Source organism: Trematomus bernacchii, unplaced genomic scaffold (genome assembly GCF_902827165.1).
Source record: "Trematomus bernacchii unplaced genomic scaffold, fTreBer1.1, whole genome shotgun sequence".
Taxonomy (NCBI): domain Eukaryota; kingdom Metazoa; phylum Chordata; class Actinopteri; order Perciformes; family Nototheniidae; genus Trematomus; species Trematomus bernacchii.
In genome coordinates this window covers 5224550-5250486 of record NW_022987828.1, presented here as the reverse complement: position 1 = coordinate 5250486, position 25937 = coordinate 5224550, and the positions used below count along the sequence as shown (strand labels likewise).

The window sequence follows — 25937 nt, the reverse complement described above, 5'->3', positions numbered from 1 at the left end:
CGGTGCTCCAGCAGGCGGCCAACGCGAGCCTGACAGAGGCTGCGGGAACCGGCCTGTCCGCGAGGACCCAGCTGCTGCTGGAGATCCTCATGGTGCTCATGTGTGTTGGAGCTGTAACAGGTAGGCCAACATCATTCAACTGCTGACTTTTAGATTTTATTTTTATAAGAGCATCAACAAAATGTTACTGATGTTATCGTGCTCTATTTCTTTAAACACAATATATCGCGTTTTGTTCGCAAAAGCACGTATTTTACACATTAAATAATGTTCCAGCACCTCCATTTAATGGTTGCATAAATGGAAAATTATCCATATCATGCGTCAACTGATGTCAGATCAAATTCCTTTAATTTTACGGGACATATTTGTACTTTGACTAGTTTTAAGCCACTTATAAAAGGGATTGTCCGGGTTGCCAGGTTGTGAAATAAACCTTTGGCTGACATTTGCAGGACTTTTTTTTTTAGTTCTGTATTCATAATACAAAGTATCTCTAATGGACCATTGCAATTGTGTGTATTGCTTAAATGTCATTGACATTTGAAACTAAATGGTTTATTTAAAAGTTAGACCCAATTTAGGTCTAACTTTTAAATCTCTAAAACTCATTTTAAAACTCATCAAGCCATGCAGTCATACATTTTAATAAATGTATTAAAATGTATGACTGCATGCATTAATACATTTATTAAAATGTATGACTGCATGGCTTGACCTTTTTATTGTTATTGTTCGACATTCAAAACTGTAAAACTGAAGGCTTTTGGAAAAGTAAGATCCATGAAAATGTAATAATAAAAAAATAAATATATATATAATAAGTAATGAGAATACATGTTGAATATGTTTCCCTATTGTGTACATTTACAATGCTTTAAGCTGTATCATGCTGTATTTTGGTGTCAGAAATATAATATGCCAATGCCTGAACAAATTAATATCTGTTTATAAAATTAGATATAGTTAGATGTTCATATTTAATTAAAGTTACTTGCATGACTGCTCTGTTAACTTACAACCATTAGCAGTGCTGTTCATAATTATAATGTGTTTTTGTGGTTGTGTTATTGCTATTCAGACTCTTTAAATGTTTCATATTCAATTATTAAATCACATCACTTTTGCAGATATAAAAAGATGGTTGTGTGGTCTACATCCACCCAGTCTGACCTCTGTGTCATTGTGTGTCTGTTGTATCTCTGTGTAGGTAATATTCTTGTCATTGTTATTGTGGCTGCAACCAAGACTCTCCACTCTGTGACGTCAGTGCTGATTATGAACCTGGCCATCAGTGACCTCCTGGTGGGCGTCGGAGTGATGCCGTTTGTTGCTTTGTCCATCATAAACCGTGGATGGGAAAAGTGTAATGTACGTCACCTCTGTCTAATACTATTTACATTACCTTAATCTGACCTCTTATGTCATAACACCTATTTTTATTTGAATCAGTAAGTGGCATGTGATAAGATCTATCTCTCTCCTGTCTGACAGGACCTCTGCCTGTACGTGGGTTACACCTCCTCTGTGTACTGCACAGCTTCTGTTCTGACATTAGCAGCCATCGCCCTGGACCGCTACCACTCCATCATGGACTGCCTGCGCTACAGCTCCCGCTGCACCGTGTGGAGGATCTGCGCTGTGGTCCTGTGGATCTGGCTGCAGGCTCTGGTCACCAGTTGTCCCCCCCTGCTGGGCTGGAGCTCCGTCAGCTATGTGGTTCCCATGTTCAGCTGTACAGTCAACTGGAAGAGCAGTCCCAGCTACACTGCCTTCATGGCTGCTCTGTCCTACGTCATCCCGGCCGTGGTCATCCTCTTCTGCTACGTGAACATCGTCAAGGTGGCACGCAGCCATGCCAGGAGGATTCACTCCCTGGAGGACTCTGTGCAGCGCAGCAGGAACTCAAACTCTGCTTTTGATGGGGACTCATCAAATCACCAGCACTGTGGGAGTCTTCACGGCCCCTCCAGACTCATTTATCATGTGAGTGGGCAGTTTGTTTCTGAGGTCAGTAGAGAAGAGGGGACTTATATCAGCCCTGATGCTAACACAGAGCAGAATAACCCTTCATCAAGACGTTTGTTCTCCTTCCTGGCCCAGAGCGCCTCCCAGCCCCCGCTGCAGAACTCACAGCAGAACCAAAACCACCATGGATTGGTTCGTCTTTTTCTGGTTATCGCAGCCTTCTTCCTCTGCTGGACACCTTACATGTGCGTGGCCCTGGTTCAGGCCACAGAAACTGCAATCTCAGGCCAGTCCAACCTCGTCTCCCCCACTGCTGTCACCTTTTCGTACTGGCTGTTGCTGCTGAACTCTGACATTAACCCACTGCTGTACGCTCTGCTCAGCAAACGCTTCCAGGGCGCTCTTCAGGGACTGAGGCAAAAAGTAAGAGCACGATGGGGAAGTGTGGTGGGCAGGGGAGGAGGGGTCAGGGCAGAGGGGGAGGACGGCAGGAGCAGCGACCCCTGCACTCTGTCCACTACCCATCCTGGTCCAACTTCCAGCTCTGGTGATGACTCCAATTATTCTTCAGTATTCACTGTCTGCACTGACTTCAAACATCACTCAGAAGAGCATCCATGCAGAGTGTGTCACCGTGAAAATACCCTTCCTTGTTGCTCTGTGTGGCAAGGTGCTGGTGGGGAGGGGAGGGTGGACTGCCTGCAGGTCCCCTCTCGGCCACAAGAGGGCAGCAGATTACCGTACTCCGCTCTAACTAAGGAGCGGCAGGCCACTTTCTTCTATGGACAGATTATAGTCAGAGTGGAGCATGATGTTTGTTAGAGTTAAAAACGCTGATGCTGTTCAACAATTACGTATTTTTCTAAGTAAACTGTCAAATCATTTGGGCAATAAAATGTGCCCAGGTCTGAAAATGTTAAATCTTTGATTTTGTTGAAATTTTTTCTAAATAAAATAATATTGGTTAATGGGTTATGAAAATAGTAGCTTATTATTTTTTCTGTAATTCACTAAAATGATTAATCACTGAATTCAGATGGAAAAACAATATAAAAAGGTATATTTAAATGTATTCTGCTCAACATTCAGAAACCCCAAAAGGTTAAGTTTGCTATCAGAGAATGAAAAGATGCACATTTACCCCATGTAAAAGCTAAATTCAGCTTATTTTTGCATTTTGTATTGAAATATGACAATTATCAAAATCAATGCAGATTGCTTTATATTGATTATTTAATCGGCTAATCGTTTCTGCTTCATTACTTCAAATATAACTTGTCATGTTGCCTTTGAACATTACTAGTGATCTGTAAGCACAGTATTACAACACTCCTGAGAAAACAAACCTGGACAGTGAATTGTATTGAAAAGAAATATTTTATATAGTACACGTGATTACACTTGAAGACACTCAACAGTAGATTCATTTAACCCATCATTTATTGACGCTCTAGATATTTCTTCCTCAAATGTGATAATCATATGTTGCATCTCAGTGTAAAATGTATCATTCCTTACAAAGGTTTACATTAATGTCTAGCAATAATTCCAGAGGAATACAATATTATAAATTATTGTCATAGAGCATGACAATGGGAAACAGTGCTAATGTATTGTATTGCAAAACAGAAAAGGCAGTGAAGTGGACTTCAACTGAATCTGCTTATACACTATGTGCATGCTCGTCCTGCAGATTTCACCCACTGTCCCCTCAACGTAAGTCTGCAAAAAATATAAAAAGTCCTGTACGATGAGTCAAGAGTTTGCTCCAAAAAAAACTGAGATGGGTACAAGAAGGGTAGTATTAAAGAGTCTCTCTGCAGTGGTCAGTGGTGGTTCTGTAGAAAGTAGATGGCACGTAGCGAGCATGTGTGGACGAGTGATGTTCATACATTCACAAGAAGGCAGAGGTTCCACCAGTCGCTTTACAAGGCGTGTGCCTCGGTCGCTCTGCGGTTTATCTCGCCTCAGAAGTGTGATTGATGGATACAGAAACAACATTTTATTTTTGAAAGAGCAGAGGTGGACAAAAATGGGAGCCATTGTCATGTGTCAGCACACCTCTCCATAAACCACATTGAGACAGTTTTCATCCGTCTGTTATTTTCAGAGTTTTCTATAAAATGTCACAATGAAATAATAATTGTTGCCGATTAGTTTATGTGCATACACGTCTGGAAATGTGATATTAATTCAAAGGGAGGCTAATGGCGCATTTCCACTACAGCGCGGAGCTCGCTTTTTGGTTGCGTTTCCACTTGGCGTAGTTCCGGCTAGCGGGTACTATTTCACAGTTTTTCTGGCCCCATAAAATCGAGGTTCTTTCCGGGCCAACAACCAGGCTGAGTCGGGCTGAGTATGCTAAACTAGAGAGAGAATCGCTAGCAAGGGGGCTACAACTACAACAAAATGAACATATTTGACCGTGATTTAATTGTAATACATGTTTCAAAATGATACCGAAGTAACAACATACTGATACCGGTTAGTAAAAACCATGAATTAATGCTTTGACAAGTCTGCAGACAGACGGCAGGCAAAAAACCTTTTAAAATGTGCGTTTTCTAAATGGAGATCGGCTAAGCTAACGCAGTATATAGACATAAATAAAGCAGCGACTGTACTCGCCATGACACAGGCAGTCTGTGGTGTGTACTTGTTTAACTTTGGTCTAGTTTCTGAACAGATATGAGGAGCTGTGAGCTTGAGTGCTAACAGCTAAAGGCTGATGTTGTTTTTCTGTGGTTCTCATTGAAGATGACGTCACGGCTCCGCCTACACTGCGTTACTATAGTTACTGCCCCAGCTACTAAACTGTAATGGAAACGCAGCATAAAGTGAGCCAGTCCTAACAAGGCCTAACGAGGCCTAGCTATACCGAGCGAGGCCGAGCGAGGCCGAGCGAGGCCCTGTAGTGGAAATGCGCCATAAGTGATAGCTATGGTTGGCGTTCAGAGTTATTAAAAGGGTAGTTCTAAGGGTGAGTCTTGTTTTACTATAAGCTGTTAGTGCTTTTAGTCCATCCAAAGATAAGTAGCCTACCTGAAGCATTAATTGTGAAAATAGGACAGTTTGAACAGCTAATAGATGGTTCAAAAAACACATATATTATATATATGAATATTATTTGGATGCCAATACATGTCCTGTAAATACATGTGTATTGCTTGATTAGTAAACTGTTTATTGTCAGTAACTCTGCAACAGAAAATGCAAAGCAGGTGCTTTATGGATGGACTGAAAGTACAAATATGAACCATCTAACGCATTAAAAACTGGTTTTGGATCTCTCGTGCCTTAACTGTGGGCCTGAGCAATGAGTGTCAGCTTTGACAGAGGAGGGGTTAGCCCCAGGAAAGCATATGACCACAGGGGGCCAATCAGTGTGGTTAAATCGGACCTGACCTCTTTTCTCAGGATGAACAGAGACACACTTCTTCTCTGTCTCAGATTGATCCTCAGGTTTTCAGACAGGTCCTCTCACACCAGATGAGCCCATTGGGTCCACAGCTCACCGACATGAACGGTGTGACACAGCTATGTTACAGTGCACCAAAGGCAGGTATTTGTCATAGAGTTTACACCTGAGGGACGCCACTGTTGGCCTCCCTTTTTGTTTTCAGGCATTCAGCATTTTAGGCATTCTTCTTTGGATCTTAAAGGTGTGTATATGTTAAAGACAGCAAGTCCACACGGTGTTAGGCCTGCCTCCAAAAAGGTTGTTTTTTTGCTCGGAACTGATAATATCAGGCAAGTTGGCAAGTCTTCCCAGGTGCAAGGATGTAGAGAATCCATGGATTGATTAAGAGGTACAGCCAAATGAATACATGACTTAATCAGTTATACCTGATAATCTTTTGGGTTACAATAAACATTGTCCATGCACCAACTTTGACAACTTGTGAGTGGAAAGGACATCAAATGAATGATTCACACTCTGTGCTTCCTGCATCTCCCCCCTTGACCGAAGTGTTACTGATCAGAGGGCAGTCTAAAACACTTTTTTTCATCCAGGGAGCTTCGTGAAAAAGAGGGCAGATCAAATGTCCTGACGTCTTCAATGTGCAAATGTTGACATGGAGGTCCTGGCTCTCCCTCTCCAGTTGAGCCCGGTGGTGGCGCCCGCCTCAGCGCTGCCCTCTGCTGGCTCGTCTCTCTTGCGCAGCTTCGTGCTGAGCTTGATGATGCACTGGTCCCAGTCCTCCGGTAGCAGCAGCATGAGGAACCCCAGGCAGATGATGAACACAGCAATGAGGCGCACTGTGTTGAAATTAATTTCACATGTGTAGAGGTCCACCACTGTAAAATGAGAAGCATGTGTCAGTAAGAACATATGAAGAAATGTATACACATTGTCATTAAAGGTAGGGTAGGTAAGTTTGAGAAACCGGCTCGAGATCGCTAGAATTTGAAAATACACAACCGGAGAAAATCTGCCACTTCCTTATAGAGCCCCTCCTCCAACACACACGAACGCGCACATGACCAATGAGGGCACGAGATAAGTTTGTGCACAGATGGAAGGCTGACAGGCAGGTAGGCCATCCAGTTATTTTAGCCGGGCCGGCTAAAATGATTGGTCGTACTTTTTACAGTATTACGGCTTCCACAGATGACATTTGTTTATGGATTTTTTGTCAAAGCACTTAAGATATTCATTGCTATCGGGATGTTAAGAGCATTCCATGGAATATAACAAAAGGTGTATCTCGAGCCGGTTTCTCAAACTTACCTACCCTACCTTTAAGGATAATAGTGATATTTGAAAAACAAATCATGATCATGTTAATAATACACACATGATCATTTACTTTTGGCAGATGTGAGGCCTTGTGGATCTTTTTTTGTTTTACTATCCATTACTGTCATTGTTCTTTTTGTACACTTTTATAAAGTTATGGTTACAGACTCTCTCTTAACCTCACTAAACTTAAAAACATTTTAAGAAATAAATTAGATGAATTGGTAAGAAGAGACAGCACCGAAAACAACAAAGATAAATATGACTGAAAGCCTTTTATTCCTTCAGATTTTCTACGGATATTGCATTAATATGGTTATCGTTAATTATTTGGGCCACAATAATTGTGTAGTCAAAGTCTGATACTTTGATACCAATAACTTTAACTAACAAACAATAATTGATTGAAATAATGTCAACAATGCATATGCAGAAGGGGAATGTCAATCACCATGAATAATGTGTTTTTCACAGAAAATCTTACAGTTTACAATGATAAGAAAACAAATTTGAATGTAAGTTCTACTGTCCACCAAATATAGATGATACATTTTAGTGTGATTTCCTTTCTTTTTAAAATGGTGGCTGGTATTAAAAAGTTAAGTCCGGGAGAAGAGCCAAGAGACTTACTGGCATTTACAGGAACACTTAGGACGATGCCAAGAGATATTAATGTTGGGTATGTTATCGCAACGCCAAAGTTCAACAGGACGTTGAAAGCTGTGGGAAGAAGCACAGAGTAGCAGCAGACAACAAAATTAGCTTGTGAAATCATAAAACTTTAAAAAGGATATTTATGGGTTGCATAATCATTGCAGTATAAGATGTGTGCTTCATATGTCATCTTTCCGTACCAAACATCAGGCCTGCAACCCCGCAGAAGCAAGCCCAGGGGATCTCTCCAGGTGAGTCAATGTACTCCACGTGAGTGAAATACAGGATGAGCGGCACGAAGCTGATGAAAACAAAGTTGGCGCTTCCAACGATGCTAAGAAAGAGTGCAGCCTCTCCGAATTTGGCACTGCCCAGGACCATCTTGAAGAGCACCTGAGGACATCAAGGGAGGAGGGTCATGAATGCATTGAATCCGCCCCCTTTAAGAGCAGAGGGATATTGCAGAGGGGTGCACCTGCCAACTAGCTGCCATGTTTTCTGGCAGCGGGCCGCGGCTGTCTGTTTATCACATTAGGCAACACAGACAGCAGGGCAGAGAAGACCAGAGCTCTGTCAAAATATATCTGACCCGAAACATCTTTGATCGGAACATAGCAGCCCAAGGCCGGCAACCAAACGCTCACATAACACCAGCTTCTGTCATCTGAGCCTTATTTCATAATCCCCTCCTGTCTTCTGCCACCTGGTTACATAAGCAGCTAGTCCAGGATTTATTATATAAGACATCACTATTCATACATACGTTTAGCTATTTTGACATGTTTTGATGCATTGCAAATGAAGGCGGGGTTTATGGAAGGACATAAGGTTAGTGTCTTTACAAAGAAATACCTTATATAGCGCTGACATCGAAGCAGAGGCCACGACCAACGTGATGCCGATGACCGAGTGGCTGTGGAATCCGTCAGCGTAGGTCATCATCACAATGCCTGCTATGGCCAAGATAGCAGCTACTATCTGTGGAGAGGAGGAGGAACATCAGCGGATGACGGATGGGCAACACGCTGCTCGCAGCGAGGCGATAAAGACGCCCGAGCCTTTATCGCCGTGCAGGAACACAGCAGGCACACATGGCACATTGTGAATCACTGCAGAAGCATCACGGGACAAGGCTCATAATGATATAATTAGTTTTTATTTTATAGTCATCAGCAGACTGCTCATTTGGTGTTTACAGTGGCGGAATAATAGTACATAGAGTACAGAGTATTTCTATTCAATGCTACTTAATACTTGAACTCCACTTAAAATCTGAAGAATATATAGTACTTTTTACACCAAAATATTGACACATTTAAGTTATGAGATGAAGCCAGGTTAAAAAGTCAAGTGTTTTTACAGAGAGAATTTCTCTTTGTATCATTCCAGGAATCAGAAAATCCTGTCAATGGCAAACAAAAAATATAGTTTTTTTAGAATTAAACGTTATATAAAATCAGGCTATGATTAATATATGAGCAGACCCCTCTGTAAAAACCTTTAAAATATAGATAGGGATGAACCTGGAAAGCTTGATGTATGTAAGAGCTACTGAATTAAATGTTCCATTTATTTTTGCAAGACACTTTTTCTGTATTACAAATGCCTATACTCTCCTTTTAGTTAAGTACATTTTAAATGTAATGGATTTTTTTTTTTTTATGCATACTGTATTGATATTTCAGTAGAGGATCATCTTCCACCTCTGAACAGAGCAAGCGTTCCAACACAGGACAGGCAGCTTCTGTAGTATTGGCTTGATTGTCTGCCATTGATTTTTGCTACACTGCCATCATGTTTACAGACCAATCCCCCCCACTTGATCCACCGCCCCCACCCTCTCACGCCCACTTCCCGCTCCCTGCCTCCGAGATTGTCAGACCATCCAAACATCACCAGAGCATCAGTTTCATTCATTGAAGCCTTGAAGAATACAGACCAAAATCGTTCAACTATTAAACTTAGAGCATTTGTCTTTGAATGTGTGTGTGTTCGGCTAAAGAACAGCGTAAGGGACATGCCACAGACCAGTGGATTAGCCCTGCGTTAAAGAGGTGTCAGGAAGATAAATGAGCCGTGTGTTTTTGCTTTGCAAAAGTCCTTGGGCACCTCTGGAACAATGGCTCTTTCTGCAAGGCATGCTGCCCCGTCAGTCAGTGCTTCACCATTTCCTGTGACGGGTGCTTACAAGGTCAGAGCCCTCCATGTGTTAGTGCTTTAGTTTCTTGAAATGTTTCAGCACAATGTGAGGGTCAAAGAGGGAAAAAAACATTACGACACCTGCACATTGAGATAGGATTAGTATTAGTGTAGTAATAATGACTAGGCTGAATCCTCTTATCCCTCCTTTACAACTGATACATCCAAATTCAAGGCACACATCAGCTCAAAAGCTCTTCGATTCATTTCATGACCTTCATCATGACTTTGCCTCCAAACACAGACATCTTTATTTGTTTATATCACTTAAACAATTTCATATCGCTGTTCGGTAAAGATGATTTAGCATCCCCCGTCTTTCTCTCTCCCCTCCTTCACTTTCATGACAAAGTCGTCCAAGATCCCCTGCATTGCTGCAGACTTTCAAACACCGCAATCCCCACCACCAAGATGGAGAGGGAGGGAGAGAGAGAGAGAGAGAGAAGCTGGGGGTGTGAGAGAGCGAGAAGCAGGATTATTACAGTACTTGTCTCTTACTGAGGCCTTTCATCGCAGATAATGGGGGTGGGGAGTTGGGGCACGCACGAGGGAGAGCCGGGGTGGTGAGAAAGAAAAAAGAGGGGAAAGCCATTCTGCAGGACGGCTGCAGATATGAAAACATCTGAGGGGGCGGAGAGAGCGGGAGATTCCTCAATCCATAAAAGCTAAACCCTCACTCCTCTCAATCCAGACACAATCAGTGACAAACGCACACAGGAGGAACATTTGAATGACACAGCGATCACTGGTGGGAAATCACGTTGTCACACAGGTAACATGCTCTCTACTGGACCGTAGTGTGTTCGGTCAGAGGAACACCATTTTTTTCAACCCTTTGGGAGCTATATACACGGAGGTGTTGGCATTACAAGTGATCTTTGGATAAAAATAGAGTTGATAGATACACAACATTTGAATCCAGACTCCACCATTAATGCCTAGAGGAAATTCTGGACCTCTTTCTGAGAGGCACGATAAGAAGCCTTAAGGCAAATGAAGGTCATCTCGTCCTATCCAGCATACAGCAAGCCTTTACCGGACAATTTCGTAGGTTATTGGACAATATTGGCTTATCAAAGATTTAATGCAAATAATAATATAAGCACAGACACATACACAACAATATTCAACATTTTGTCTATGTTGATGGTCATGACCTTTCCAATGTGTCATTAGATTAACCTGAGGGTTGACTAGGCGATTAGGGGAAACAAAGTCGATATTTGGTTGACATACTGTACATTTAAAAAGAAATACGATATTGTGGCACTGGCCAAGCTTAAATCCCAGCCATGTTTGAGACTTTTATTGTTAGGGAAAACAAGGATGATCAGACACTCAATTCAAATATATTATCACTTCCTGTTGTAGCCATTACATTATGCATTTGACTGTCTCTACAGTTGCTTGTTTTCTTTGTTGTTATGTTGTTTATTACGGGTAGAGGTTCCCACAGGTGATGCCAGGAGAGCAACACATGTTTAACTTGCTGTTTGTGACCTTTGCTTGACTCTATATATACACACAAATACAGGCAGGTGTACTCACCCTGACCCCCATGAAGCGGTCTCTAAGTACAATCCAAGACAGCAGGAAGACGAAGGCCTTGTTACAACAGAAGAGCGCCGAGGCGTCTGTTGTGTTGATCTTCCTGAGGGCCTGCAGGTACAGGTAGTTGGTGAGGATCCACAGCAGGCCAAAGGGAGCCACCTTGGTGAAAAACACCTTGGGTGTAAGCCCGTCATCCCCGAAAAACCTACTGCACTCCCTGTGCAGAAAGATAATGCAGAGGCTCAGTGTTAGAATATTGGAAATGTAATATAATTGAGTTGATTAATGTTATAACGGACTGGGACTTTGATCAATATTTATGAACACAAACAGCTCTCTTTGAACAAATGATACCAGAGAGACCAAAGACTTTAATCAGTCATGAGAGTGTGAAATATTTCCTAATTTCAAAAGTAAATAAAAGCGAAATAAACAGTTAATCGCAGTGCATGTGGGAACAGGAGAATTAAGTCAATATTAACAAATATAATTGGATCTGCCACAAGGCATTAAAGTTAAATATTTCTGAAACTAACTTTTATATGACTCGTCTTTGCCAGTTGTAAGCTCAAACATATCAATATATTTTAAGTACATAAAGGACCTACATAGTATTGTTGTATATTTGAGGCACATTTTTGATGACTAAGTATACAGTATAACAATATACATATATGAAACTTTATTATATAAAACTGAGAAACAACAATAAACAGTCAAACTGGTGATATGTTGTGGTCTTGAAGAAGTGATTTAACTTAATGTGCTGTACGTAGTTTAGTTTTTCAGTAGATATTGTAAAAAATTCCAGCTTCAGTCTGGAATTAATCCCTGCCTGTAAAAGTCTGAACCACCCACAAGAAGATGTACGTTTCAAATAATGAAATGGATGAACATGTCCTCAAATAAAAGCAGACATTCTTAAGCTTCAGCCTGACAGTCAATATTTCACACTGTGTAACGAGAAGGATGAACCAAAGCGTGACATTAGGTATCAGTATTAAAATACTTCTTTGTGGTCATGTTCTCTCCATCACTATATTTTTGAACTGTTCCACCCAATAAGACGTTCTGCTGCATCACTCTGCTGTGATGCCAAGAAGAACTCCCCCCCTTCCTACCTTAGTCAAACTATAAGAGGAATGCGTTTTTGAAATACTGACATTTTGATTGTGCTTTTGAGTTACACCGTTTACTCTGCTGCTGTGGGGGTGATGAAGCAGCAAAATCTGGAGGAGTGACAGGCTGGAAACTGTGGAGCAGCATTGTTATGAATCAGATCCAGGAAGCTGAGTCAGCAGTAAAACACACTCCCCCTTTATAAACACACTGATTCAGTGACAATCACATCAAAGTATATCATCATTTCAACACTAGATACGCCACTTTTAAATCACAACCACTGACAGTTTGTGGCTTTGTTTCTGCCGTACTGTTGCACTCATGAGACCCGTAATCTGCATTGATTTTGGAAACTCTACATCTGTGCTGAGGACGGTAATCTAGCTTCTAGCAGATCATAAAGTCACAGCTACACGTTATATAAAGAGACAGGACAGCTATTACAAATGTCAACTCCTACTCTACATTTCTCAGCTTGGTGTGAAAATCCTCAGCACATCCATGTGGTTACAGCTGCAGGCAGCGATAACGGGTCCTAACACATCCATGTGAGTCGGGGGTACTGGTGGGACACCCAAGGATGCTGCCGTGCATCTCTCTGATGGGCGAACATTGCAAGTAAACATAAGTTCCTGTATGGAGTGTGATGCACTGGAAAATACATACGGAATCTTGTTCGCCTCCTTTGTATGCTATGTGGCGCTTGAGAACACAATGTTTCTCTGTGTTGACAACACAAATGACTTTCTTTGTCTGCGCCAACAACATAATGTCATTTTCATGTCAATCTGATGATGTTTCTCACATTAGGCTGCTGCCAGTATGTGTTGCTATGAAAAGACAATAAGATTTATAGACTGGTAGATTGATGCATCAACCAAATGGGTTAATCGATGAACTTGATCTAAAGGACCAATCAAATTATAGGATTCCAATGGCCCAATCAAATTGCTCAATCTAACTGGCCAATCAAATCATTACCATTACACCCTGTTCCTCTAAATCCCAGATATCTTCCCCAGTTTAAGCTTGTATCCACTGACACCCTGTGAGTTTTTGAGATTGATTGTAAAACTTTACTTTTCAAATAAAGGCATTTTTTCAAAGGAAATGTAGAGACCTCTGACCACAGACTCCTGGCTGCTTGTGCTCTGGAACAGCCCCTTTTCAGAGAAGCCAAATCAAACCCTATTTGCTTTCTTTGTCTCACTTTGTAGGTTATTATTTCTCATGTGTTATATATCATCTCTGTTTAAAGTGAAATGTAAGAATAGGGTAATTGCTCCTCACCTGAATCTCTGTCTGGGCGTCTGCCTCTCTGGACTCTTACACAGATGGCCGATGTAGTAGAGTGGGAAGAAGAGGGAGTTCCAGCTGGTGGCGAACCAGGTGAGGGTGAAGGGGGCGTCGAACTGCTTAAAGGTCAGCTTGGCCAGCTGGGTGGAGCCTGCCCAGGAGGAGCATACACACATCACCATGGCGACTCCCCACAGGGCCTTGCTCACCTGTACGGTTGTTACTCTGATGCAGCAGTGCAGCTTCCGTTTGCTGGAGCTCGACTCTGCTCCGGCCACAACGCCCGCGGCCTGTGTGTCTGTGGGGCCCACCACACTGTCCCTGATGTGGTCTTCTCCTAAAAGACGGACACATGCATGTTAGTGTGACAGATAAACACTGATAACTAAAACAAATCTAAATCAGGGTGATTCATTTCTGTATTTCTTCAGCAGAGGGAGTTATCCTTTAGAGTTATCAAATTAACCATTTTCAAACCCATTTCAACAAAAAATATATTATTAATTATCAATGTATTTATTATATTTCTTCCAAGTTTTCATGTTTAAAATATGGTTTAGCTTTATACTGTACATGTACTGTACATGTGTAGGAATTACTTGAATATCTCTTGCAGTAAATCTGGTCTGAGAGCTTTTACAGCATTTTCTTCTCTGTGAATGACTTCAGGTCACCCATGTCTTGCTGTCTTTTTCTGGCTAAAAATAGCTTGTGTCACAGTTTAATTGAACTTGAAGGTAATCAATCAGACATCTGAGTAAAAAATGTGGTTATCAAGTGTGACAGGCTGCAGCCAAACAGAGGACAAAAGAGGGCAGATCTGACATCCAATCCAAGACGACCTCTTCTCTACCTCGTGAGTTACAATGACGTGTGTGTGTGTGTGTGTGTGTGTGTGTGTGTGTGTGTGTGTGTGTGTGTGTGTGTGTGTGTGCCAGAGCACGCACCGCCTAACTTGGCTATTGCTCCTGTCAGAACCTGATAGCTCCCCATACTTCTTCAATAATTGTGTGAATTGAAGCAAATAACTGATGTGCTGTTTACTGTCCAACTCACCCACACCCACCATGCTCTAAAGATGATTCACTTACCAAGGTCATGTTGTTACCTTGAGTCATTGAACATACTTATGGATGCATGGCTTATTTTCTCCTTTAAACAATTCAGTTTAAGCTGTGTTAACTAGTGTGCAGAAGCATAAAAGCTATAAAGCTCAATGCAACAATAGATACATCATTCGTTCAGCAGATCTGTATGCAGACAGCCTACCTGAGACTACCCAACTCTCAGTAATATTTAGTATTGATAACATTAACATAACTTGGCAACAACAAAGATCCCTGACACTATTATCAGTAGCCTCAATAAATCATTTTATTTGAGCCTAACAAACCCTACAGCTCCACCACTGAAAACAAAACTATGAGGCGACAAATTCACAATCAGGGCAGAGAGGGGACAGCACAGCCAACAACAAGCCAGACATAAATTCTGTTTCATAACGGTTATTTAACATGGACCATGTATCCTGCCCGCCAACAAGTTAAAACGGAGGGATCTCCCTAATGGTGCTTTCAGGGGTAATGATGTGCCGCAGGGAGCCTTTTGCCTTTTTATCGGCACTGTACAGTTCTGCCTGGAATACAAAATGCGCTTCAAAAAGCCTTTGCCGGACAAGCATAATTCTAACTAAAGTAGGGGTTACACTGTGAAAAATAAGACATTAAACTCATATTATTTCACTTATCCTGTGTCAGTTTATTGCCATAAACCTGGCACTGATTGCACTGTCTGCCTTTATGTTAATGTGATCTGCGAAGTCAAAGGGACACTTATTGTTTTATATGAAGGTTTACTACGTATTTTGTTAAATAGCTTTATTCATGGGCATTCATCATGCCCAATGAGAGACTCATTCTTCCTGGAGATGCCTCTGACCTTGCCAGGTGGTTCTATTAAATCACAGATTAACATCCCTGATGACTATCGCCCCCCATGCTAATGCCCCGGCTTCCCCTGGCTCTCTGTGATGCAATTAAGATGAAATTATGCTCCACTATTTGGGCATGGTGAAAAATGCTTTCTACTCCTGAAAAAAGTAGTTGACAGTTCCGAGACAGATGTGGCAGCAATGAAAGAGGATTCAAGAGCATTGTCTGTTCCTGCAACAAAATGGTGAATCAGCAAAGACCAAAAAAAAAGAGACAGACGCATGAGGATCTCTGTCAAAGTCTTGGGTACAAGGGTGAGAGTTACGTTTCTCTATTCTGAGCCTCAGAGCCTCCATGTCTTTCTGAAGGTCATGTCTTGATCACGCTGCCCAGTTTGTCCTTCCTGGGCCACCGTCCCACATCCCGTGGCCCTGGCCCACTGCTGCTTACTGCAGCACAGTTTAATCTTCCAAATGCAGTGATGGGCCAAGCCAATCAGCTCATAGAGAAGCGCTGAGGCCCAGCTAAGCATTTCCAGCTCTGGCATATGTGAAAACACTTTGTGAAGTGTTATGACAACATTAAGCGATTAGTATTCCGCTCACACTCTGCAATTAGGCTGTTAGCATGATACTCAGAACAAATACATTCTCTCTTTTATTAAATGAAACACATTTGTATAAATTATTAATCAAAGCTTCTATGATCTATGCAGAGGCATCAATTTATATCCATTTGTTATCCACTGACGTGCTGACTCAGGGATTTGAAGCCAACACAGTACCTCCTTGAGCCTGACGGTGACTAATGATACTGTGTCAACCTTCACTGCTGGTGATGAACAATATGGAGCACCGCTGAACTCATCAGTGAGAGAGCTGGGTCAGTAGAGTGGCTGACTGAGATTTGAAGGCTCCTTCACTAATGTCCCTTGAAGCCATACCATAATATATATAATGGCAGCCCACTGCTCCTAACACTAGGATGGGTCAAATGCAGAGAAACCGTTTCGTTACATAGTACCTACTACGTAATGACAATAAGTTGAATCTTCTTCAATCTTCTTGATTTGTAGTGGTTTTGTTTTTTTGTTGTCTACTTTTTTGTTTTCTTTGTGTAGATATGCACTCTGTTTATTATGTTTTTGCCAGGTCTGCCTTAAAAATGTATTGACAGAAAGAATAATACATCATCCCCACTTTGTATTTATCACAGCAAAGTGTTCAATTCATACTTAATCAACAATATAGGGGAGAAATCACCCCTGCATCTCTGTGAAAATCTGTTGACAAATCAGTCTCTTCACCACTCTTGGCACAGTAGATCAATCTCGACCTTATATGCTCCTTTGTCTGCCTATAGTGTTTTAGTTCACTGAGCACATGGGGAGAGTATTAATTACACATCCCACTTCCAGAAGGTGATGTAGCACTCCTATTGGTGTTGAGATTTATCTGGCCGGTTTTCCAGTTTCTCTCCCACCACAGGCCATGCCTCCCCACCAGCGCTTTCCCCACTCCCGGTCTCCTCCCTCCCCCTGCAGACTCTGCAGTGCAGATCTCTCCTGCTGATAGCTGCAAATCCCAAATGTGCCAGCATAGCTCTGCCTGGCTGCCTGCTCTCCCACGTCACAGAAGAGAGGCCCAGAAAGCCCAGCTATGGCTTCCAGAACCACCACCACTCACTCTCTTTGCTGACCCGATACCCACACAGCAAGAAACCACATCCCAGCAGGCTACAACAGGCTGGCGTTGGTTCAGCCGGGTGGCCGCACAGCTGTCGAGAGTCTTCACTGGGACCTGGTGTTGGAGACGCTGAGGTAAGAGAGGTTTGTCTGTTTGTCTGTTTGGCGACACCTCTGTGGGAGAGAGAGAGGTCTGCAGCGCTCTGCCTCAGTGAATCAGAAAGGTAAACAGATCAATCACCGATACACACTTCAGAGAAACTCTTCTCCTGCCTCATGGGTCTCTGCTTTGTGATGAATATGAATTGACTGGTGCAACTTACTCATTCTGTCATTCTCATAATCAATTGTTATTCCATGCTTATTTATAACATCAAACATAAGTTTATGTCTGGGTGTAAGACATAGACTCAAACTTAATTCTAATGGCACCTACACAAATGTGAAGGTTTGTGACGCCAGCGACGTACACAAAGGGCATCAACTCCAAGGGGGGGAATAAATCCCCGGTTGATCCCTATAGGAACACTTCAAACTCAACCTTTATTTAGACTTTTACTACATCTCGGTTCAGTTTAGTGACTGCATCTTGCACCGTTGCAACTCTATCATAGTGACAAAAATATGTCCACACACACACAAACTCACTCATTTACATGGTTGAAAATAACAGTGTCTCTGTTGCGGCTGATACAAATGCGAAATGTTGGTTAATCTTCAGCTTTCACGCAACATCAGTCATTGCATAAGTGCAATCCCAGCTTAACTAATGCCGTTTTTAATTCCCGTAAAAGTCAGAGCCTAACATCCTGCATTTGTTTCAAAAGTAAGACAATTTCTAGAATGTAGTATTAACTTCAGACTACAAATGCCGCGAGACGGATGGTTGTTTTACCAAGGCAGGTCAGACAGACAGGCAGAAGACAGACAGGCAGAAAACAGACAGGCAGAAGACAGACAGACAGGCAGAAAACAGACAGGCAGAAGACAGACAGACAGGCAGAAGACAGACAGGCAGCAGTCACGGTCTTTGTCGTCTAAGTCTGACAGACAGTGGGAGTCTTTGATATTCGGCTGTGACAGCTTGGTCAGGCCAAGCTGACAGTCAGAGGCCTTTCAACACACCAGAGCAGGCTCATCTGACAAGATGTCTGGCTCAATCACACAACAGAGAGTCAGGCGGCAAACCCCCCCGCTGCGTCCACCAGCTGAGGTGGTACCACATGGGCCAAGGGGACAAAGGCCCAGGAGGGCAGACAAGGGCGGGACGACTGTTACTGATCCGGCTCTCCTCACTGCCTGACCGCTTTCTCTTTCAACCTCAAAGGACAACAGAGCAACTTCCTGTCCAAGTTGCAAACTTGTTGTTTGTCACCGCCCTGACCTGCCCAGCTGGTTCAACAGATGCTCACAATGCAGGTCAATGCTGCAGCCCTCTGATGCCTCATTGGTTAGTGTCACGACAAAACACCGCTGCAAGCCAACCGGTGTGTGTTTTTGTGTGTGACCGTGCACTGTGCAGTGTTCTAGCAATTACTCATATTTGGCAGCGGGTACACTGCCCAACAGTATTTCCCCCAGACCTGAAGTGCCCCCACTCTCTCTTGCAGTCCCTTACAGCAGCGACTCTAGTGTGATGGACCTGCAGTTTAACAAACTGGCAAGAGTCCCAGCACTTTCCCGACAAATCAATATTTAAAAGATTGGCCACAGCGTCCCTGTAGAAGTAATGGATAGACAACCACCGCAGGTGTACACTCTGAGTGCCTGCCCAAACAGCGGTTATACTCCCTCCCTGTACTACAAGAAGTATATCAGAGTTACATTAATGTTAACTAATAGAGTGTTCACATACATCCACATTTCCATTACATCACTCCTGTAAAATGACCCTCACAGTTTGATGACTGGTTAGTTTTTTAATGGCATCAAGAGAAAAAAGTTATGAAACAACCAAGTAATTTTCAGAGGTGAAATGCACTGAAGCACACTGCATGCATTTTTGCTGACAGGGTTCCCGGGCTAGCCACACTAACTACAACCGCTGTAGGGGAGTAGTATTATTGTTTTACTTGAGCTTTTTAATAATTAGGCTTCTAGGTACACAGCAAATAGCATCTGGTTTACTGGCTGAATAAGACAGAGCGGATAGGCAGCAGCCTCATACCCTAAAGAAAGCTATTCGGATCAACTCCCTTCAGGATTATAGCATCGAGCTTCCTCTTTACACATTTATGTAGAGGATTTTGCTAAAAGATGAAACACTATGAAACAGAAGGCATTTTCTTTTACAGAATACAAATGAGATATGCAGCAATTAAGTTGTGGCAGCAAACCTCAAATGAACTTCTATAAATGAATCAATTTGGCTATAACATCAAACCATCTATTCAGTGAAATGTCATTCATTTCAATTCAACTGATGGCTTTCTCTGCACACATACACACTCTGCATTACATACACCAGAGCAAAAGCTTGGCCTGGTAATCAAATAAAAGGCCCTGTCATTGTGTATTCATTGCACACGTATCAAGCGAGAAAGGCCTGTTTCCCTCACTTTTTAAATGAATTTAAAAGCATTAGGCTTCTCCTCTGACTACCTTCAAAGTCAACTCCAATTACATTCAAAGGATCAAAGGGAGACGTAACATTTGAATGGGGCTTGCAGAGGAAAACTTGAACATGATAGCTGCTTCTGATGATCTTTTAACTACACAGACGCAGCAGATTCAAAATGCAGGTATGTTAGACCTTTGTTTTGACAGCTTCATCTCAATACACTTTCTATTTACACATGCCTGAATGTACACTGACATGCAAACACGACACATGCGAACGAGTAATAGATGCAGGATTCGATTTATGTTCTTTTTGAGCGTGCTTGAAGGAAACATGTCAAGTTATTTTTGGGTTGATGCTTCTGGTTGTTTTGTTATTCACCTCAAATGTATTGCTCAGTGGTACATGCTGCTGCTTTTTTTGCAATATGCACATATTTTATTAAGATGAAGATGACTCATGCATGGTGAACAAAGAGTAGGGCGGACAGGACAAATCAACCAACCCTTAAATCCATTACTTTATGCAAAATACTCACATGGAGCTATTATTCTTGGTACATTTTCTCAACACGTCTTTAAAAAACCTTCAAGCAGACAGAACTAGAGACTAGTGCGATGGAATCAATCACGCCAACCATGACGCCAAATCAAGCGATTCTGGCTCGTATCACACCCATGTTCCATCTTCATTCTTGTCTCATCCACACACCTGTAAAGTTGTATAGTTGCATCTTACATTGTCCACAGGCTAAACACCTGGCAAATTACTTTAAAAAAAACGCATCCCTTAGTAAATCCTGCCAAAGCAGTTATCTCCAGGAGCACATTTTTCAACGATGACGCAGACACAGTCACTCCCAAGGTGAAAACAACACCTATTACAATCTGTCGCAGCTTCTAATAAAGCAAACTGTAGAGTGTGCACAATACAATGACAATCCATCTCACCAAGAAACCCTGAAGATCTCATACTGCGTTAAATGGGTTAATTATCTGTACATTTACACCTCTCCTTCTGCATGTTAAAAGTTATGATTTGCTATATTGAGATATAGTTCTCGTGGTCAGGGTAGATAGAGCCCTGGAGAAAGGGTCTGTGAAGTCATCATAGCAGCTGATGAAATATGACCGGCTTCCTCTGGGACGAATGAATCACTTTTAAAAGACGCCTGTTCTGTTTCCACGTGTGTAATGAAATGACTGAGATTAAAGAGATTTTTATGAACTTTTAACCCCTGCCTTTGACGACACAACACGGACATTCCTCAAAGAGATGATCGCTAGAAACACATTTGAAGAGAAATCAATAATCATCATCCAGGAGCCGATGGTTAGGGGAATTAATCAAAAGCAAGAGGTAACTGTTGCAGATGAAGCCAGTGGATCAAACTTATGGCTGTAGGAGGCAGCAGTAGACCCAGAAATGGACAAAACAAAGTCATTAAAAGAACATTGGATTATGCTTGAGAATAGACGGTTGGGTTACTAGCCTCAAGGATTTTAACAGAATATGGGTGGCAGTTCCTCCTGTCCCTAAAATATAAAACAGGACTGAATGGCTTAATAATAATAATAATAATAATAAATGGAATTTATAAAGCGCCTTTCACGGGACCCAAGGTCGCTGTACATGGTGGACAGACAAAACAAAACAGACAATGAGGAGCGAACAAAACAAGACAAAATAAAATAAAATAAAGGAAGCCAGGGGACCAGGAAAGGACTAGGGTCCGAAGGCCATGGTGAACAGGTGTGTTTTTAGTGAGGATTTGAAGATGTCCAGTGAGGCAGCGTTCCGGATCTCAGGAGGAAGTGCATTCCAGAGGGTGGGGCCCGCAACACTGAACGCCCTGTCACCCACAGTACGAAGGCGAGAGCGGGGGATGGAGAGCAGGCCCGTGTCGGAGAACCGCAGACTCCGAGAAGGGGTGTAGGGATGTAGGAGGTCAGTTAAGTACTGGGGGGCGAGGGTATGGAGGGACTTGTACGTGAGGATGAGTGTTTTATAGTGAATCCGGGACTTGACCGGCAGCCAGTGGAGGTGGATGAGGGTGGGGGTGATGTGTTGCCATGGCTTAGTGCGGGTGAGAAGCCTGGCGGCAGAGTTCTGGACATATTGGAGCCTGGCCAGGGTTTTGCTGGGAACCCCGGACAGGACTCCATTGCAGTAGTCCAGACGGGATGTGATGAAGGCGTGTATGAGTGTTTCTGCCACTGAGTCAGAGAGTGAGGGGCGGAGTCTGGCAATGTTTTTGAGATGGTAGAAGGCGGATTTGGTAATGGATTTGATATGCGCCTGGAAAGAGAGGGTGGAGTCCAGGATGACTCCCAGGTTGCGGACTTCAGTGGACGGGGAGATGGAGCAGCCATCAATGGTGAGAAGCAGGTCACCAACCTTCTGGAGCTGCGCCTTGGGAGCCACAATGATGAGCTCAGTTTTGTTGCTGTTTATTTTTAGCAGGTTTGATGACATCCAGTTTTTGATGTCCTGGAGGCAGTTGACAAGGGAAAGAGGTGGGAGCTGTGTGGACGGTTTGGTGCAGAAATAGAGCTGTGTGTCATCGGCATACGAGTGGAAGCTGAGACCATGTTGGCGGATGATTTGACCAAGTGGGAGCATGTAGATGGTGAATAGGAGGGGTCCAAGCACAGAGCCTTGAGGTACACCTTGGTTAACTGGGGCCAGAGGGGAGCTGCAGTCACTGATGGTAACGAAGTGAGTCCTGTTAGAGAGGTAGGACTCGAACCAGGCAAGAGCTGTGTGACTGAGGCCAAGGTAGTCTGACAGGCGGCTGAGGAGGATACTATGGGATATTGTGTCAAAGGCAGCTGAGAGGTCCAGGAGGATGAGAATACTGATGAGGCCAGAATCAGATGCGATGAGGAGGTCATTAGTGATTTTAATGAGGGCAGTCTCGCTAGAATCAATGTTCAAATCCTGGATTTGAACATTGATTCTATTGTCACAACATTTTCTCTGTCTTGTACATGCTGTTTAAACACGAATACTATGCACTGTGGCTGTTAACTGGACACAAAAAGAAAGAAAACAAAAAGAGATCCCACACCGAAAAAAATATGTCTTTGACAGTCTGGAGCAGGTTGTTAGTGAAGAGAACAGAGATTTTGGAGCTGGGGTTACATAAGCAGCGGAGTGTCTGAAAAGCTCTGTGTTGATCCGCTGTAGCCCCCTGCGACTCCCTCCTCCTTCAAAGCAGCTGCTGAAATGGGGAGCCGAACATTCACATCATAAACTCTACAGCTTTCACTCTCTTCAACAGTTTACAAAACTTTATTACCCCCAACACACACATTTACAATCCCTTCTCTTTCCACAGCACAGCTTTTGTTAATTCTGTATAACCAAGCTTGTCATATAACAGCACGCCATCTCAGCTGTTCGGAAAATATTATATTTTGAGCTGACATTCACCGAAATAAGCTTTAAATTGTTGCTTATCCAGCAGCAGTGATTATTCTGAGGTTATCCAGAATGCCTTGCAGTGAGTGAATATGCAACAGAGTATATACAGCTACAGCATCTGGGTTTAAGCTCTGCAGTGTCGATAGCAGACTGCAGGAAAATCCCTGATTTATATTTAAGCAGCTGGTCAAGCCATAAATTATGAATAACAAAGTATTTTCATACATTTACACTAATAAAGCTGGGAACTGCAAAATAATGGAGGTATAAAGCTTGAAACTATTTCTCAGGTATATATTTGACTGTATTCACAATAAAATACAACTTAACACAATTCCTTAAGAGGCGACACTGACAATTTAGCATATTACCAGCACCTGCTGTGGTGTCTATTATATATATTAAGCATTATCTTACTGCACTGCACAAAGTATAGCTGCCAGCAGCACAACATAAGATGAACAAACAGCAATTCAATCTGTAAGTCATCATACTCACTTAGGACTGTTTTCATGCATCATGGCATGTGTACATATCACTTCATCATGCAAATGAATACATTTATTCCAGGAAGTTTGCAATTCAGATTAATCCTAATTCTTCTTTTTAGGTTGCCTGCGAGATGGCAATGTGGTAGCAGCCTTTGCGATATGCCAAACACTGAGAAATGCAGTACTCCTCTCTGCTGAGGGGGGGATTAAAGAATGCATAACACCACTCATTCACACAGGAATGAGACCAAGGAGAACATTGTAGTAAAGGGAGCAATGACACACCATGTTGAAGATGACAGCATGGTGATGACACACATGGGAGTCAGAGAGGAGTTGTCCCTAATAATGGCAACAGGAAATGTCGTATTGGTGCTCCTGCAGATTAGAGACTGCGGGGAGACCCACTGTAAGACTTTCATCTACATGTAACAGTTGTAAATATGCAGTGGGGTTTATTTGTAAATCATTTTGTATAATCACACAAATTCTGTGTTTTATATTGAGTAATTCTGTGTTCTTCATTTTATTGAATGCTCAATACCTGACAAGGTCGGAGATCAGTGGGCGGAACCTCTGAAGTGTGGTCGCTGTGCTCAGGAGATTATCGTTGTGAGGACTTCCCCCCCTATATATTGTGTCCCTCACGTTTCCTCTTCCCTTTCTGTAAATGTTCCACGTGAGAGGAGTCACTGTGAGGGAAAGCTAATATACTGATTGTTATATCTGTTGTCAGATTGTCAGTAATAAAACGGAGATCGTCAAAACTGTATGCTGGCTCGGGTCATCCATGGACAACACAAAACACAACGCAGAGACCGCCTAACGCAGTGGTTCTCAAACTTTTCCTGTCATTCCCCACTTTGAACAGGTGGGCCTTTTCAAGCCCCACCTGTTCCTCATCGCTCCAATAAAATGGTAGGCCAAGCTTAAAATGTATCGTTCTATAACAGGGGTCTCCAACCTTTTTTAGGATGAGAGCTATATACTCGCAAAAAATAAAACAAGTCGTGTGCTACTTTTACTCCTCTTTTTTTTGTTTTTTGCAGTGTATATATTTAGCACATTTTAACATTATTATATGCTGACCTTTAACCTTTGCGTGCTGTTTGGGTCTGTGGGACCTGTTTTCAGTGTTTACTAAAATAAAATGTATGCAATTTAATTATTTTAACCTGCTTTATTTGGGGGTGGACCTCACCTCCTCTAGGGGGGTCCGGGGGCATGCACCCCCGGGAAGATGTTTTTTTTTAAATGTTGAAGTTAAATGCATCAATCTGGTGCACTTTGAGCACAAAATGAATTGATGGATACAGCTCTCAACACTCATATGAAAGGGAGCTGTATAGGCCTACTTTTAATCCAAACATCTTTAGAATATGATCACAACCACACTGTAAAATATTACCATGATTTCACAATATTTAGCTGTAATATTTTACAATACGGCCCGTGGTGTGGCTGGCTCGGGTTCCCTCCTTCTGTTTGTTCCTTTTGGCCAGTCCTCCAGACCTCTTTTTGTTTCCCGTTTCGCTTGTGTGAGCAAACGGCTGATTATCAATAAATGCTCATTACCAAGTACCGGTTATTGCGTGTATTCTTTCATGTTGCGGGTCTCAGCACGAGCCACTATCACGGAGTAGAGGTTGGGGCCGTAACAACATGTCCAAGACGCTGTGAAATGTACTTTGCACTTCAATGGAGTAATAAAAAGTTAAAATGGGCATTTTTTTTATTTTTCTTTGTTGATTGAGCTGATTGAATTGTGTAGTTATGGTAAAATCCCAGTTAACTAGTCAAATTTACAATATATTATCGTATTATTTACATTTGTATAATTACAGTAAATTACTGGCTACTGTGTTGCATTACTTCTACAGTAAAAGTGTGAAAATACAGGTAATTACTGTAATTTATGTAGAGCAAGGTACCATAATACCACAGCTCTGTACTGCTATATCACAGTAATTCCATGGGCATGGCAACTGTAAAGTCACAGTATTTAGTTGTACTTTTATTCAAATTTACTGTAAAATATCTACAGTAAATTACTGTGAAATATTTACAGTCAATTACTGTGAAATATTTACAGTTAATTACTGTGAAATCCATGCAACTAGTAGCCAGTAATTTACTGTAATTTTACAGCCAAACATTTTACAGTGCAATTACAAATAATTTAAACTTGTTTATTCTTATCTTATCTATAGCATTCTTTCTTTTTATTTATGCATATTTTACTAATCACTCTTTTAAACTGTTTTTTTTTTTATTGTCCTATAGTAGCCTACACATTGGAATGACTTCTACTTTA

General features: G+C 42.2%; 1 protein-coding gene across 1 annotated transcript in view; it reads right to left on the bottom strand.

The window, feature by feature from the left end:
* Positions 1–4843: 4843 nt before the first annotated feature.
* slc35f3b (solute carrier family 35 member F3b) overlaps positions 4844–25937 on the bottom strand; it is a 52146-nt gene continuing 31052 nt past the window's right edge. The window contains exons 3-8 of the mRNA XM_034152426.1: positions 13526–13868; positions 11111–11330; positions 8216–8341; positions 7564–7756; positions 7340–7429; positions 4844–6267 (exon numbers count right to left, since the gene is read on the bottom strand). Coding sequence (XP_034008317.1) covers positions 6026–6267; positions 7340–7429; positions 7564–7756; positions 8216–8341; positions 11111–11330; positions 13526–13868 — 1214 coding nt within the window. The 3' untranslated portion in view covers positions 4844–6025. The remainder of the gene's footprint in view (positions 6268–7339; positions 7430–7563; positions 7757–8215; positions 8342–11110; positions 11331–13525; positions 13869–25937) is intronic.